The sequence below is a fragment of the Gopherus flavomarginatus genome, chromosome 2, assembly GCF_025201925.1.
Source record: "Gopherus flavomarginatus isolate rGopFla2 chromosome 2, rGopFla2.mat.asm, whole genome shotgun sequence".
In the NCBI taxonomy this organism is placed as follows: Eukaryota; Metazoa; Chordata; order Testudines; family Testudinidae; genus Gopherus; species Gopherus flavomarginatus.
The window spans coordinates 165,743,438-165,760,151 of NC_066618.1; the positions used below are offsets into that span (position 1 = coordinate 165,743,438).

General features: G+C 44.4%; 1 protein-coding gene across 2 annotated transcripts; it reads right to left on the bottom strand.

The window, feature by feature from the left end:
• Nucleotides 1-1,234: 1,234 nt before the first annotated feature.
• Nucleotides 1,235-16,020, bottom strand: LOC127044914 (prolactin-releasing peptide receptor-like). 2 transcript variants are annotated; one of them, XM_050940210.1, is made up of 3 exons: nt 15,117-16,020; nt 12,738-13,351; nt 1,235-2,724 (listed from the first exon to the last, which is right to left on the bottom strand). In XM_050940210.1, exons 2-3 carry the CDS (start codon nt 13,154-13,156, stop codon nt 2,091-2,093), a joined length of 1,053 nt encoding a protein of 350 aa, XP_050796167.1. In that variant the 5' UTR covers nt 13,157-13,351; nt 15,117-16,020; the 3' UTR covers nt 1,235-2,090. The 2 variants fall into 2 exon arrangements, with proteins under 2 accessions (XP_050796167.1, XP_050796166.1); XM_050940209.1 differs by having other exon boundaries at nt 12,738-13,727.
• Between the last annotated feature and the right edge of the window lie 694 nt (nt 16,021-16,714).

Consider the following 16,714-nt stretch of genomic DNA (forward strand, 5'->3'; position numbering starts at 1 on the left):
AGTGTCAGCCTGCTGCAGCCCTTTGTGAAAGGAGATTATCAAGACTGATTCCAGAAAGGAGAGAGGCTACAACATAACATCACAAATTCCCCATGGTACCAATGTACCTCCCTGCCCCGAAATCCTGTAGCTGCACTAAGGGCTGGAGATGGGCAATGGGGTGAAGTAGTGAAACCCTTTCCAGGCCAGCTTCTGAATGTGGCTAGGAGAAATTTGGGTCCAGGACCCCTCACTGGGCCCTGGGCTAAAGGCACAGGAAGAGGATGCAGAAAGAGTAAAAAGGAAATGGAACAGGGACTACAAAAGAGGCTTTTCACCCACGCAGCATCTCCTTCCTCATTCATTGCATAGACATTTCCCCATGGCTGGTCACTCATATCCCCAGTGTTGGTTGGCCATGTAACCCTCCTGTGAGATAAGGAAGTCTTATTAGCCACATCTGAGGCCCAGAGAGGTGCAGTGACTAGGCCAAGGCCACCGAGTAGCAAAGCTGGAAACAGAACCCAGGAGTCCTGACTGTTAGTCCTGTTCTATAGCCACTGGGAAACATTCCCCCCAGCTCCCCTCCAGATCCACTGATGTCTGGATGAAAACAGCCCTCTCTTTGATGGAGTCGGCATGAGAAAAAAGAATCTCAAATCTCTGGCACTGCTTTATTAGGCATCAAACACATCGACTCAGCGAACAGCAGGTGAGGGATAAAATCATTAGAATCATGTCAGTTACATGTCACTAGGATCTCACTCGCTGCAGTTCTGTTCCCAGCAGGTATCAGGGCTGCAGCATCTGCACTTTGGAAAAGAAAATTGCCTCTAAGCTCAGCATTTGAGAGAGGAATCTTGAAATTATTCCTTTATATTTATTGTACTATTACAACAAACGACAATCTGAGATATGCAAGAAGGAAAGAGTATTGTATTAGACACAGGAATACTTTGACAAGGTTACATTGCAACCCCAAACACTGGTGCATATACTTCACTGTCCCAAGCTTCTGTTTGACTTAAGCAGCCTCTCCCATGGCCATCCAACTCATTCTTCTGTTCAGAAAGAAAGAAAGAAAGAACTATGCACAATAAGTCAGCCTTTCATGCCAGCTGAATGGAGGAGCAGTTTCTATTTAACTCAGTCAGGAGAGGTGGGGGTTGTGCACCCATATATGCAGGGCTGAATATGGTGCAGTATTTGTTCACACATACCCACATTACCATTAGACACAAATCCACTTTTCTCCAGGCTATTGCCCTGAAGTGATGCTGCTCATGGTTATGGTGTCATATCCAACAAAGCAAGCAGGCTGTACAAACAGGAACTGACAGACCAAACCAGACCTGAGAGCCAGCTAGTCCACGATCTTGTGTGCCATCGTGGACAATACTAGACTCTTCTGAGGAAAGTGTAAACCCCCCCAATGGACAGTTATGTAGTACAGTGCCCCTGGGAAAATGTCTTCCTGACATTTGCAGTTAGTGCTTGGCTTATGCATGACGGTCTGTATCCCTTTGATATTTTGGTCCTGGGTGTTCTGGGTATCCTTATTCTGAAATCTGCTGTGTTCTGTACCCCAAAGATGCCTTGTGATAGTGCGTTCCCCAGGCTGATCATGCTTTGGGTAAAAAAGCACTTCTGCTTCCTAAAGTTCAGTTCTTGGACGGGTGACATCTGGGGACCATGCAGATGTGGAGATACCCTGTGCTTTTTCTTCTGAGTGAGTACTCAGCTTCATCATGTTCTAAAGGACATGATACTTCTGGAGCAGATGAGGCAGAAACCCGAGGACCCCAGATTTGCACACATTAAAGACCTGGTGGCACTTTTTGCAAGAACTAGGGCATATTCTACTTCTGTAATTTAAAATCTCAAACTCCTAATGCAATTGTGGTGGAATGCAGCATCATTCACTTCATGTAATGGAATCTGGTGCAATGTGGTTGGCTGCTGTTAAACACATAAATAGTCACAGCCTTCCACCTGGGAGGAGCCAGCATTTCAGGAAGTGGCTGTGCTGATTCTTGTGTGTATCAGTTTGGGATGCAAAGGGTGAGAGGAATGCGAGACCATCAGAGAGCAGAGAAACCAGGTTCCGGGCCTCAGAGCATCACGCTCACGGCTACGCAGTTATTAGTGGGGATGATTTTCTGCTTGAAGGTGAACATCTTCTTCAGCTCACTGCGGAAGCGGTCATGCAGCCAGGCGTAGAGGAAGGGGTTGCAGCAGGAGGAGCTCATGGCAAACCAGTGGCAGAGCAGCTGGATGAGCAGGAAGTAGTGCTTGTTGATGAGATTGATATCTATGTCACGAATGATGTTGAAGACGTGGATGGGGAGCCAGCAGATCCCAAAGGCAGCCACCACCAGCACAATAAGCCGGAAGACCTTCCTCTTCCTCACCCGGTCAAACTCTGTCTGGCTTTGCGTTGGGTGACCGGGCACTACACGGTTCTTCAGCTTGACTGTAATGCAGATGTACGAGAGGGAGACAGCTGAGAGGGGCAGGATGTAGGTGATGATCAGGGTGCTGTAGGCATAGGCCAGGCGCTCCTTCTCCTCCTCCATCCAGAACTCCTCGCAGATGGCAAAGCCCTCCTTCTGGAACTCCACGTGATATGTGTGGGCGATGGCAGGGGCCACCAGCGCACAGGACAGCAACCAGATTCCACCCACCACATACACACAGGTGGTGACCGAGATGCGTTTCTTCAGTGGGTGCACCGTGGCATAGTACCTGGAAAGAGAGGGAGAGGGAATGAGTGTGGGTGCTTTCTCTTAAATGGCGTTATCCCTGTAGCTCATGTATCTCACCAGTCAGGGTGTGCTCTTGGCGTGTGTGTGTGTATCAAGACCCAAATAAGGCCTCAGCGATATATAGGAAGCAACTTATCCTGAGGAGTCATGAGGGGTCCTCCTGACTGAGCTGGGGGAGGAGTAAAGCTGAGCTCAAATTGCTTTTTGTAGACCTTATTGTTTGCACCAAACCTGACAGACATTGGAACTAGCATTTGGGCCCGTGGGTAGAGGATGGTGGAGCTGGAGCAGTAAACAAATGCTCCAGTGACCAACTGCATGGATAGAGTGGCACTACCAACTACACAGACCCCTGCTGTGCTCCCAGAGGGTGAGACTCCTCCACAATGATATATACTGAGTAATGTGGTTACCTAAATTAGCCACTAGAGACCGTTTTACATTAACGTGCACATGTTCTGCTGCTGTCCCTGTGTTCATGTATTTACAACAGTGAGGATGTTGTTTTAACTGCACTCTCTCTCTCTGTCTCACCTTTGAAAGCTATAATTGCTCTTTAGGGCCGGCTTTAGGTGGATTTCCCCTAATCGGGCCCTGCGCCTAAGAGGGCCCCGAGCCCAGCCAGAGTGCTGCCAGTCCCGCGGCCCGCAATCCCGCTCCCCCAACCGGAGCGGGGCAAGTCCCGCTGCCCCGCAACCCCAGCCGGAGCACGGCGAGTCCCGCAGCCCTGATCCCCTGGCCAGAGCCCAGTAACCCCCGTGACCCCGTGCACAGCCGGAGCTCGGCGAGTTCCGCGGCCCTGATCCCCCAACCGGAGCGTGGTGAGTCCCGCGGCCCCACTATCCCAGCCGGAGCGCGGCAAAGTGCTCTTCATTTTTCATCCAAGCCCCGGTCCACGTGTTTCAGTGTCAGGCTGGCGTTGAAGTTTCCCTGCAGAGGGCTAAACCCCTCAAGGCCACCTAGAGGATTCAGGGGGCCTGGGGCAAAGCAATTTTGAGGGCCCCTTCCATAAAAAAAAGTTGCAATACTATAGAATACTATATTCTTGTGGGGGCCCCTGTGGGGCCCAGGGAAAATTGCCCCACTTGCCCCCCCTTCTGAGCAGCTCTGAAACCCCTCTCCAAGCAGACAGCTAGTGCTACACATCTCTGAAATCCGCTGGGTATGGCTTAGTGGGCGCCACATGGTGCTGAGGGCTTGTGCTGGCTCCTCTGCACAGGATGGTGCTTCACCCACAATTAATGCACAGGGAGTCCACACTGTGAGAGGACAAAGAACGCTACCCTCTACTGAACTGTGGAGTCACTGATAGAAAGATTTTCTCATCTGCTGATGACTACTACAGAGGACTTTCTTTCGGTATATGGTTTCAGAAGCACAGCTTCCATCATTGTTAATGAGTCCTGGGGTGCTGTACCACAAAGTTATGTCTACTGTGTATTTTATCAGCTTCATTGACATTACCTGGGTTGGAGGAATGACAGAGGAAAAGGAAAGGCCAGTCAGTATAGGATACAGGTATCAAAAGGTACCGAGATACCCAGGTGGTTTCTCCTATTTACCTCATCCCAAGATACAAGAACAAAAGGGCACTTGCTCAAATTAGAAGGTTAAAAATTAAATTGCATTTTAAAAACCATCAAGTCTCTACACTGATGAAAGAAGAGAGTAGTTAATGCATTCTGTAGTTAACCTTTGGAACTCACCATCACAGTATATAGCTGAGGCAAAGAGTGTGTGTGGTAAGAACAGCATCTGCCAGTTGCACGAGCTAAAGTAAAATTACAAAGACTATCAACCAGGTTTCAGAGTCTAAAGTGATCACTTGATGGTGTAATAAAGCCATTTCCTGCCATAATGTATATATATAGTACTGCTCAGTTGGGGAGAAATACATCTCCTGATGCATCCAGCACTGACAGCCATCAGAGACAAACTATGAGACTCAGTGGGCTCTTGCTCTGTTGTAGTTCTACCTGCTTCAGCACGTGCCACTAGTTACAATCCCTAAAGCTTCTGGTAGTCCTTAATCAATAAAACTCTGCATAACCAAGGGGAATCAGCAGCAGTCAGCTCAGCAGCAGCACCAGCAAATTCCAGGGCTGAGCACAAAAGCTACAAAAAAGGTTTTCCCCTCAGTTCCAAAGCTGTCATTTTCTAGTTAGTCAAACATTTAATGGCTGCTTTTTCTTATTTCATTAACATTACATTTCTGTTGCATTAATTTAAGCAAAAAGGCCTGACATGAGGTGCCAAAGCTGCAGGAAATGATACCCTTTCTGTGCAGAAAAGCCTTTAGTCCCTAAAAGCTGTAATTATCCCAGCAGAGGCACAGCCACAGAATTAACCCCTGGGAACAGTTTTTATTGTGGAAGAATGAAATAATAGAGGCTTTTATCTTCCCCATCCTGAGGCCTTGTGTTAAACAGTGGGTGCCTTCAGTTGTCTCCAGAAACACCCGGCCTATCAGAAGGCTCCTGATCAACCACCCAAGCAGCCCTTTGTATGAAGTTACTCTGAATCATACTTGGGAGCTTCAGGCAGCATTTTTAAAAAGACTAAAACCAAAAAAAAAATCACCTAATTAATCTCTTTTCTTCTCTTTGACTATGCGCATTGTACTCATTTCCTCGCTATTTCTTATGATGAAAGACTTGTAAGAGCCGAGCCTCCTGCCAGCCATTTTAAGTGAATAAAATGTGGTTTTATGTAGCACCTTTCGCATACTGGATGTTCAGCACTAACTCACACTCAGCTCTCCCCTGCAATCCTATGATTGTCTGTCTATGTACGTATCTGTACCTCACTCTTCACCTTCGTGTTTGAACCTATGTAACTGGTTGACATTCACATCCAGGAAAGCATCTCTATTCAAGATAGCCCTTAAGCATGTGCTGAACTTTAAACATGTGCTTAAGTCCTATTGAAGTCAATGAGACTTAAGCCCAGGCTCAAAGTTCAGCATATGGTTATGTGGTGTCTTGTGTCAGGGCCAGAGAGAATTTTGGTTGAAATTGTCTAGCTATGTCCCAGCCTATGTTCCAGCTAGTAATAAATGCCCCAGTTACATATTATTCAAGTTATCTCGATTTTTATTATGACCATCTTATCCCTGTACTTGTATTTTATGACTAGATTTCACAAAACATTCAAGATTATAATGGAAAATAGGAACTGGAAAGGAGCATCTGAAATTAAACAAACCCTCAGCAGAAGAAGCTTGCATAGCAATTGAACTGATCTCTCTGACAATAAACCTACGTGTGATAGATATATAACATTTTTTATAATTTATTTTGTCTAGACAGGAAAGCAGGCTTGCACCTGTCATATGAACCTCCCAAAACCAGGATTCGGATCAATCTGTGCTACCATATGAGTGGGACAGCAGTATACAGAGCTAAACTCAGGCTGGACCTAGGGTTATAAAAGATGTGCACTCCCGCTTAACTTTACACATGAGTAGCTCATTGAGATGAAGCACACGACTGTCTTTGCAGGATCAGAGCCTTACTCCTGATTTCCTTCTCAGAGGTTTAAGGGAATTCTTTAATTCTAGTATCAGAGGGGTAGCCGTGTTAGTCTGGATCTGTAAAAAGCAACAAAGAGTCCTGTTGCACCTTATAGACTAACAGATGATTGAACTCCCTGATTGAACTAACCTCTTTATCTCCAGACTGATTCTGGCCTGCATATTTATACCTGCCTCTGGAAATTTCCATTACATGCATCTGATGAAGTGGGTATTCACCCACGAAAACTTATGCTCCAATATATCTGTTAGTCTATAAGGTGCCACAGGACTCTTTGTTGCTTTTTAATTCTAGTGTAAATGGGGCCTTTGAACTGAACAGAACCTGACCATTGCATTGGCAAAAGTGATGCTTTGACACAAAATTTGAAGGTTCTGTGACTTGCCCCATTCACAGAGTAAATATTTTAAGGCCATTTCAGTCTGGATGCTGTTGGGCTGCGATATGAACAGTTTCTCACAGAACATATACATCTCTTTAGGGATGTAAAGGTGAGAAATTCCTCAACTTCCTGGCATGCAGAGAGCCAGCTCAAAGCCAGTGCACCACCTAAGTCCTACTTATTTTGAGGACTCATGTGGAACTGGGGTGGTCAATAGGCTTTGTGCTGCCTCTTTGCACATAGAAGAATCTCATCCTATCTGAAAGAGTCCCTTTGAAAAGGGCAGCTAAGTATTTTAACTAAATCCTTCTGCTCCATCATCAGTTCCTAACCAAACCTTTGAATTTAAGGGTACTGACTGGTTTTGTAATTCCTGGGAAGGTGCACGAACTTCAAAGACTGGATGGAGAAAAATTAACACAGAGGCCTGGTTTGATTGAATAATATGAGCCTGATTCACTACTCCACTCCATTAGCTTCACCCTGGCATGACTCATTTGGAGTTAGTGAAGTAACACTGGCATGAAACATGTATAAGAGAGTGGTGAATCACGCCTTATGTTAATAAATAATATGCAGCCAAGAAGACTTACGGTGATGGGAGCTTGAGAAACATCTAAGACAACAGATAGAGACAGAGAAATATTTTCAGTAATGACATTTTCCATTCCAAGCTAGTGATGCCTTCTGTACGTTGCAATGTACCACAGAATCACTCACTAATGCTGCTTTAGGGAAGGAAAAGGAGTAGTTAAAAGTAGGGCTCCCTGAACATGTAGCCCTAAGTGTGCAGTTATAAAAGGGGTTATGAATGCTGCAGCTCCTTTTGTCTAGATTCTCTTTTACCATGGAGGAACAACCCAACCCTAAATGCAAAGAGAGTTACAGAAATTCAAGACGGAAAAGCCTTATTGGGACATAACTAGTCCAGCCCTCCATCAGAAAATGCAAGATCAGACCAAACAGCACAGTTACCAAGTATATTTTAGTCTCATGTAATCAGATTTCCAACACTCCCCTTGGCAGGTCATCCTACATCCTAAGAGATCTCACTATCAGAAAGTTCTTTCCTGCTAGTCCAGTTTAAATCTTCCCTTTGTTCGTTTAATCTGCTTTGCCTCCGTTGCACCTGTTTTATTCTGCCAGCATCTGAGTCATGTTTGCATTAAAGATGCTCCTTGTATCTGGGGCTTAGTTTTGGAATCTGCCTATTTCTTTCCATTCGCCACTGGGACTGCAGCCTTCCCTGCAAAAGTGACATCGTCATGGAAACAGTGTAAAAAAACCCAAAGCACAAAAAAACCAGCCTCAACGCAGATCCCATGTCTGTCTCCGTTTAGGAAGGGATTGTACCTGCTATTTGGGCGTCAGAACAATTTGTCTGGCACAGATTTGTATGGCAAGGTATTAATAACCTGGAACTAGCAGAAATTATACCTAGTGCCCTACAGAACCAGCAGTAAAGGACATCATTATTTAGTGGCACTGAAATCAGAACAAGAGCAATAGGAAGGTCACTCCCAAACTAAACACACATACATTTCCAGTCCCATGCTGGCTGCTTAGCCCTCCTGGTCAGGTGAAGGGATATGAAATTAGCTTATTTTGCAACACAGCTGGCTACAAGTTGCAAGCATGGGGAACACTTTATCATTTCTGCCTATAGGGAAAGAAGCATAGGGCACAAATATGCCTCACACAAAGAGAAGGAGATTGAGTAGCATATTCCTGTTTGGAACATTCTGACATGATGACACTGGTTTAATCTTCACCATGCCATGGCATCTCTCCAGCCCTGATGAGTGCCAAAGCCACAGGACTTCAATACAAAGTGCAGAAGGAGGAAAGGAAATTGAATTGCTATTTGCCGTGATCTAGGCTCCGTCATTGGATCAATCTATCACACCCGGTGTTTGCAGCAGCTCCAAGAAAGTAAGAAGCTTGGTACTGGATTTACAAAGTCTTGTCTGGGCACAGTAGAGATGTTTGATCATGTCACTATCATGCCACAAACTGCACTGGTATTAAAGTCACATAAAAGTTCCACTTTTACAGCAAGCAACAGCACTGAGGGAAAAACACCATGTAATGCAGAGTTTGATGTATGTGTAGTGGGCTCTGCAGTGACTTCTTGTCAACGCCCTCAGTAACAAGCTCTTCTCCCAAACAGGTCAGAAGCTTGCAACAGCCCAAACCAAAGACACCAGAAAACAACTAAAGACTATAGTTCAAATCCCAGTCCTGGCACAAGGGAAAATGGGCTGTTTCTTTCTCCTCCTAGATTATAGCTATAGTGCACAGCTGGTATTTTCTGCTCAACAGAAACTCTGTGCTGGAAAAGCAGCGGGTGCTGCATCTCAGCAATGAGGTGCAATGACAGAGCTGGGTGTGTGAGGAGTGGGTCCGGACTGAGCCTCTCTCCTGAATGAGTCTCACTTTGCCAGGAGGTGGACTGGAGAGGTGTGCAAAGAGTGAATGAACACATCATGGGGAAGCATGGAGATACTGCCTGGCTTTCCCCTGAGACTAGTCTTGTTGCATCCCTCTGAGGAGGATTAATTTCCATTTGCCTTGATGCCCGCTTTATAATCTCCTTGTTGATATGATCAGTTATTACTGCTGTTTGCGAAGTGCAGACAATGTGCTCAGTGCCGTACGAGACACAAGGAGGACATATGTATAGTCTTCTCCTGTGCATACACACAGTTGAATAGACATGCCGGAAATTATTCAATGGTTGTAAAAATCTCAGGCCAGATCCTCAGCTGGTGTAAATCAGCCTAACTCCACTGATTTTACTGGAGCGACATGGATTGCACCAGCTAAGTCTTTGGCCCTAACTGTTTCACTTTAAGAGTAAATCTACACCGCAGAAAAGGTGTGTTCTTAACTTGGGTTAGCTAACATGAGCTGAAGTAGCAGTGAAGACACAGCAACTCGGCTTTTACCTTGGGTTAGCAGCTCGAGTGAAAGCCATAGGGTTGAACGTGTGCTGATAACTCGAGTTGCAGTGTCTTCACTGCTATTTTAACCTGAGTTAGCTAAGGCAAGTTACTCCCATAGCCTTTATTTGCAGTATAGACATACCCTACGTTACTCTCTCCTGATTGCTTGGTTTTCCTGTGATGCCCATCACCACAGAATCTGAGCATCTCACGTACCTTAATGAACAGAGTCTTACGACACCCCTTTGTTACTTCCTTTTACAGAGGGGAAACTGAGGCATGGGCCGAGTAAGTGACTTGCCTCAGGTGACACACAGAATTGCAGAAGAGCCAGAACTGCAGCCAGAGCTCCTAAGTCTCAGTTCTATGGCTTAAACCCAAGCCCCTTCTGCTACAGTTAACTGCTGAAAGGAGCAATCCTCCACTGTGCAGTGGAAGCTGGACCTACTAGGCTATTTGCAACTCTAGGGTTCTGTATTAGAATTCAGAGCAACAGAAGCTGTCATCTGCAGGAGATGATGCACTGAGTTGTTCAAATGTTCATTATTTGGTGGCATGGATGTGCACTGGTGCTAGATTTGATGCTGAATGACCGCTAGCACTGTGTTTGGTGTGGCAGATTCTCATGAATCTTAGTATGGTCCCCAGCCTGCAAGCTGGGAAGTCTGCCTGGGAACTGTCAGGAGTGAGAGCTGATTTGCTTTGGTAAGCAGAAAACATCTGAAGAGCTGGATGGCTGACGTTTATTAATCTTGCCCTGAAGGGGACTCCAGACAGCATGGATTGTAAGTGAGGTAATTGACAGGCACCAAAAGAAAAGCATTTGAAAATGAAGAGAAGCCTCAAAAAATTGAGTTGGGTTAGAAGAAAGTGACCAATGGGAATCTAATTCCAGGTGCTTGCCTCATCTGGGCTCAACTGTGCTACTCAGTGCCTCTCAAGATCAAGCCATTAGAGAGCAAGAAACAACTGACCCATCCTAGGGCCGAAGCCTGAGGTTCTTACCCAGTCCTTATTCAGGCAAGCCTCCCATTAACTTCTGTGGGAGTAAAAATTGAGGAAGGGCCTGTGAATTTGGCTTTTACACATTAAGGGCCGGATAATCAAAAGTGCTCAATAACTCTCAGTGGAAAACCCATCCACTTCCTGTAGGTGCCTAAATAGATGGTGACCTCTGCTGAAAATCTGGCCCTAATGGCCTGATCCTATGCAGTGCTGAGCACCCTTTAATCCTGTCTTGTGGGAGAAGAAACCCACAGTACTGGTCCCTGTGGGCAAGAGTATGTCCCTCCTTTTCACACCTGGGCAGCAGAGCGGAGAAAATAAGGAGCCTACTCCTTTTTGCAGCCCTCTGTGAGGGAACACAGCCCTGGAACACAAGGACTACTACTGAGTTGCTCTTCATTGGTTGCCCTGGTGTTACACAACTTTCAATTCCCCTTCCCAGTCTAGATCCCCAGATCCTGGAGTCAGGCCGAGAAGGGGCCCTGAAGGAATGTATTGATCCTTTAAATGATCTCAGCAGGGTATGCTGAGCCAATGGGGCTGCCAGTTAACAGTGTATGAGCAGAACTGACCACGAGAACTGTAGGAAACAGCTGCAGCAAAGGAAATGAAGGAAAATAATAAGAGGGAGGGAAATTAATATTCATTCCAACTGAGACACAGGAACTCCCGGCTGTATCTGTAATAATGTCTCTAGCACTTTCATTCAGGGATGCCCAAATGCTTTACAAATGCTAAGTCTCTCACCCTGGATCGTGATTCCCATTATACAAAACAATTTAGAATCAGATTTCCAAAAGAGCCAAGCTCCCACGTAGACACCTGTAAGTGGCCAGGCTTGCTAAAGAGCTGAGAACTACAGCTGGTTGGAAGAACTTCAGTGGAACTGCCTTGCAAAATGCAGTTGTCTCAAAATCAAAACCATGTTGTATGCACCAAAATTTGGTTTGGGAGGAACGAATCCCAGCAATGAAAACCAACCACTTTGATTTTTCATTTTTGAAACAACTTTTTGCTTTGAATTTCTTCTTATTTGTATTATATTATATATTGTAATATAAAACAATAAAGTCAAAATTGACACCAAACATTTTGATTGCTCTGAAACTTTTTTTTGTCTTGAACTTTCGTTCCTAGAGCATTTTGAAATTTGCAGGTTTTCTTCTGATTTAAAACTTGGCAGACTTCTACTCAACATGCCAAGGGCTGAGCTCTTTTAGTACCTGTACATAAGCGTTGCAGTGGGAGCTGAGGGTTTTTTAAAAAAATTGTCTCCAGCTGTGGATGCTAAATGCTTACACATCTGTTCCTGAGCTCTACTGAAAGTCGGATCCTCTGACTTGCCTGCAGTCTCTCACAAGTCAGTGACAGATCCTAGAGATGTCAATAGGCACATTAGATAAACACCATTCAAATACATCAATAAAACAAAATCAATCAGTCCCTTCGCCAGCCTGTGCCTCAGTTCCCCAATTTGTAAAATGGGGATAATAAATCATGACTATCCTCATTAGGGTGCTGTGAGGGTTACCATATTAACATTTGTATAACTGAAGATGAAAAGTGTGATGTAAGGGAAAGTAATAAGATTTATATTTAATTACTGAAATTATTAAAATTTCAGTTCCCCCTCATCTCCAAAGTGATACTTTTTCTGTGCAAAAACCTGGACATTTTTTACACTTGGAATTTCATTTTGCTGAAAATCATTTTTCACAGTGAATCATGCAAAACTGTAAGGCATCACATGCCCCAATGCAATAAAAAGCCACCACTCGGCAAACACTTGTTTAATGAAAAGCTAAATTCTGAGGCTGCAAGATGGGCTGCAGTGAAATTGCAAAGATTTCTTAGTGATATTTAATGAAAAGATTTTGGTATTTTGAGGCCAAAAAAATACTAAATAACTCCCTCACCCACGGAAAAAAAAAAAAAAAGGAAAATCATTATTTCCAAAGGCTAGGAACTACAAAAACAATGAGGAGTCCTTGCGGCACCTTAGAGCCTAACAAACTTATTTGGGCATAAAATAAATTAGTAGTCACTAAGGTGCCACAAGGACTCCTCGTTGTTTTTGCCAATACAGACTAACACGGCTACCCCTCTGAAACCTAGGAATTACAGTTACCTGTCTACAGCAATAGCTGTGAGGGTGAAGACAGACACATAGACGGTCATAGGCTGCATCAGGAACACGAAGTAACACAAGAACTTCCCAAAGATCCAGCCCTGTGGGTTGAAGGCATAGGCCAGGGTAAAAGGAACACACGTTGCACACATCAGCATATCTGAAAAAGCCAAGTTCCCGATAAAGAAGTTGGTGACATTGTGCATCTTTTTGGTCCTACAGATGACGTAGAGGAGAAGATAGTTGCCGAAGATGCCAATCAGCACCACCAAGGTGTAGCAGGGGATGATGAGGGGCTTGAAGGACTGGATCAACTGGACTCCTGTAAACTGAGAGCTGGAATTGGAGCTGTTCTTGAGGATGATCTCGTTGATGCTGTCGTTGGTCGAGAGCCTGTCCCAATTCCCAATTGGTTCCATGAGTCAAAGTCAACTGAGAAGCAAGCTTAGACAAGAGCAGAAGGGGTCAGCATTAGTGACCTTAATTATAGGGTCATAACCATGACTCCATTCATTTGCAGTTCATGGACACAGTTAGCAACCCATGTATGTGCCATGTAATTGCCATTGAATCCTTCTGTGGGCATCTCTTTTGGTTGGAGGAGGAAGCAATTCCTGAGAGGTAAAATGTGACCTGTTAACCTAATTCAGTGTTTCAGCTATGCAGAGATTTTCCAGCTATGTTTGAGTATCCCTGTGTGAACAGTTATTTAGGTGCTACCTGCTGATATTCCTCTCTGTTCTGTAATTCACGGGTCACAGCCTGAGAGTTGAATTGAAATGTCCTCATGGTACATCAAATTTCACTTCATGTTTGTGCTCTAGCTGCAATTAGCCTTCATACTGAGGCTAATTCAGTTCCCCTCAGTCCTGTCCCTTTAGCCTCCTCGTAATCCGACTTCTTTGTCTCAAACTTCCTCAGAATATTTTCCCCCATTTAATTTTCCTGGATTGACTGGAATATCTGGGAAGAGTTTTGTTCTACAGATTCCTGGGAAAGAAGATGGGAAAATTGAGGTTTAGAAAAGGAGAGATTCAGATAAATAGCCCTCTGCTGATAAAGGAAACAATTTGAAGAAGAGAGGGCCAGACCCCAAATTTAGGATTTGAAAGAAAGACAGAAATTGGTGGACATAGAATTAGATTCAGTCTTGGAATACAAATCCCTTCAAGTCACCCCCACCATTCATGACCTTTCTTATCCTCGTCTGTCAGGGAGTTTTGGCTGGCCAGTCACAGCCACAAGGACAGAGCACTCGTGCTGGTGAAGTTGATGCCATGAGAACTTCTGCTGTACATCACTCAGGAGAGTATACAACTCATTTCCTCATATGTAGGAGATAATGAATGGATTCCTGCTGTTATTCAGAATGAGTACACACACATGCATTGCACATCCAGCAGGTTTTATGATGTTCTTAAAATATATGTTTTCCCACAAAGCATTGTGAGTTGCTGCTCAAATTATTTTTCAGTCTGACCTGAAAAACATTATTCTAGTGCCTAATCTCCCATTTGTCTATGGAAGCAGGTTAGTGAGCTTTTTAGTAAAGTAGCCCTTTTCTCCTTTCCTGAACCCCTTCATTTCTGTCTTTGTTAGCTCTGTAAACTCCTACGGCAAAGTCTTATCTAATTTAATAGAACAGAAATCACACACTTTCTATAGATTTTTAAGAAACATCTTACAGAACTGAACAAAGAATTCTATCCCTGCTATTGAATTCTATAGGGTGGCTCAAAAAACCTATAGAAAGCTTAGCAGACTCTGTTAAATCCATATTTTTTGGTTAGTTTCTATTGAGCCCCATTGGTTTTATCCTTATTCAATTGTATAGAACTTTTCCAAACAGAGAGAATTTTGAGACACTGTTTGTATGGAAGATGCTTTCAAAATAAACATTATTAAAGGCAATTTCAAAGTATTATTTCTGTGGAATCAAAGCAAAGTAATACATTTTATATCACTCAAACCTTTCTATTCTGCTCCCAAATGAGCTTCCAAATATGAACTGTACAAAAGAACTAGCTGTGTCAACAACAAGATGAATGTAAAATCCTCCTGTACGTTCTTTTGTATAGGAGTCCTTGCTTCTTCTGAGATGATACTAAACAGCAAAATAATTCCACCTCAGCTGTCTACACTCTCAGTGTGCTAAGGGCATTTTTACAATGAGACGCCAGTGGTCAGGAATTAAGTAACTTCTATAATGCAGTAGCATCTAACTACAGAACTGTTCCAACCATGTAGGCACATTTCTTGCTCATTAGTTGGGTTATGCATATAGTACATTTAAAAGAAAAAGAAAAATCTGCTTCTCAATTTGAGCTGAATATTCCATCTGTAAGTGCAAACAACAGTACCATTGCATTCTCTACTGACCTGGTGCAGAGGAAAGTCAGGGTGGAAAGACACTCAGGAGCTGTGTTAATTCCAGGAGGGGTTTGTGTGTCAGAGAGAAGAAGAGAATTCAGACTGCTCTCTGATCCTTTGAGGCTCTGTATTCCAACTATGCTCATAGCTGTGTGCTGAACTTACGAGATCCACGCTTCCAACCCTCTCACTCCCCCCACTGGCTGCTGCCTCCTTCCACTCCTTCCTGTAACCGCAATGAGGATAGCGAACTTGATTCTTTTCTGGCACAACTGTCAATTAGCAGTAACTTCTTTGAAGCCGGAGGAGGTGAAAATTCCAGGCTGGAACCCTCAGCCTAGAGATGTCAAAGGCCCTTTTTACTTACATCTCAATAGCCCTTCTCTACAGTGCTTAACTGTGCTGAGCCCCAGCACCTCTAGGCTTGACAGTTCATAGCCCCAGCATCTCTGGGCTTGGCAATTCGTAGCCCCAGAACCTTTGGGACTTGGCAGTTCGTAGCCCCAGAACCTCTGGGCTTCCAGTTCGTAGCCCCAGCATTTCTGGGCTTGGCACGTCAGTTTTGGAAGTTTAAAAATTACTTGAGCCCTAGCACCTGATTGCTTGAGCCTTGAATCTGTGTCATTATTAATTAAGCACTGCTTCTCTGTGATGTCTATGAAAGAACAATGAAGTGCTGAACAAGCTCCAGGTGGAAAGTCAAAGGTTGAAGGTACAGCTAAGAGACAAGCCCTCTTTCAGACGGTATCCTAACCTTTGGTGGCATAGTTCAAAGCCCTCATCAGTCCAATACTAGCTGATAAAATAAGTACAACTGATGTTTAATCTCATTGGCATGCGCTTTTTGCAAGAGTCAGAGTGTTAAATCCGGCTATCATGTTTCACTCAAGAGGTGGCTACATTTCAGCACTGGTTGAAAGGATCCCTGTGTATGAGGATTCTTTGGGAGGAAGGGTGCTATACAGTTGGTGATCCCTCGAGGTCGAGGATGATCTTTCGCAGCTTTTATTTTTCATGGGTCTTTTGGTGGCTGAGGAGTCCAAACCTGGTGCCACAGGCTCGTTGGCAGAAATTACAGGTTGTGTTGGAAGACAGAGTTGGGCCGTGATTGCTGCATGACAGTTGTCGGTCCTTCCTTTTCTGGTGTTTTTCTGCAACCAGGACAAGGCGATTTTCCTCAGAAGTGGACATTCCCTCTCTGACAAGTCTTCACCAGTTATCCCTATCCTGGGCTGCTGTCTCCCAGTGTGTGGTGTCAATGCCACATCTCTTGATGTTTATCTTGAGGGTGTCTTTAAAGCATTTCTTTTGACCTCCCTGTTTCCTTTCTCCTTTGGTGAGTTGGGCGTACAGCAGTTGTAGTGGTAAGCATACGTCAGGCATGTGCACACAGTGCTCACTCCATCTCAGCTGGTGCTGGATAATCAGGCCCTTAACACTGAAGAGGTTGGCTTGTGTGAGAACATTGCCGCTTTATAATAACTATTTTCTTACAATGCAGCTCCTTTTCCATTGCTTGTTTAATTCAGGGGGTATTCATTAACAGCTGTTTGAATTCCTGATCAACAAAGCCAAAGAGACTACAGAACCTTCTACTAAATTCATTC

Coding starts and splice junctions, on each gene's coding strand:
- LOC127044914 (XM_050940210.1), bottom strand. CDS start 13,156: ATGGAACCAATTGGGAATTGGGACAGGCTCTCGACCAACGACAGCATC. Junction 2,725..12,737: donor ACAGCTATTGCTGTAGACAG/GTAACTGTAATT, acceptor CTCTCTTTCCAG/GTACTATGCCACGGTGCACC.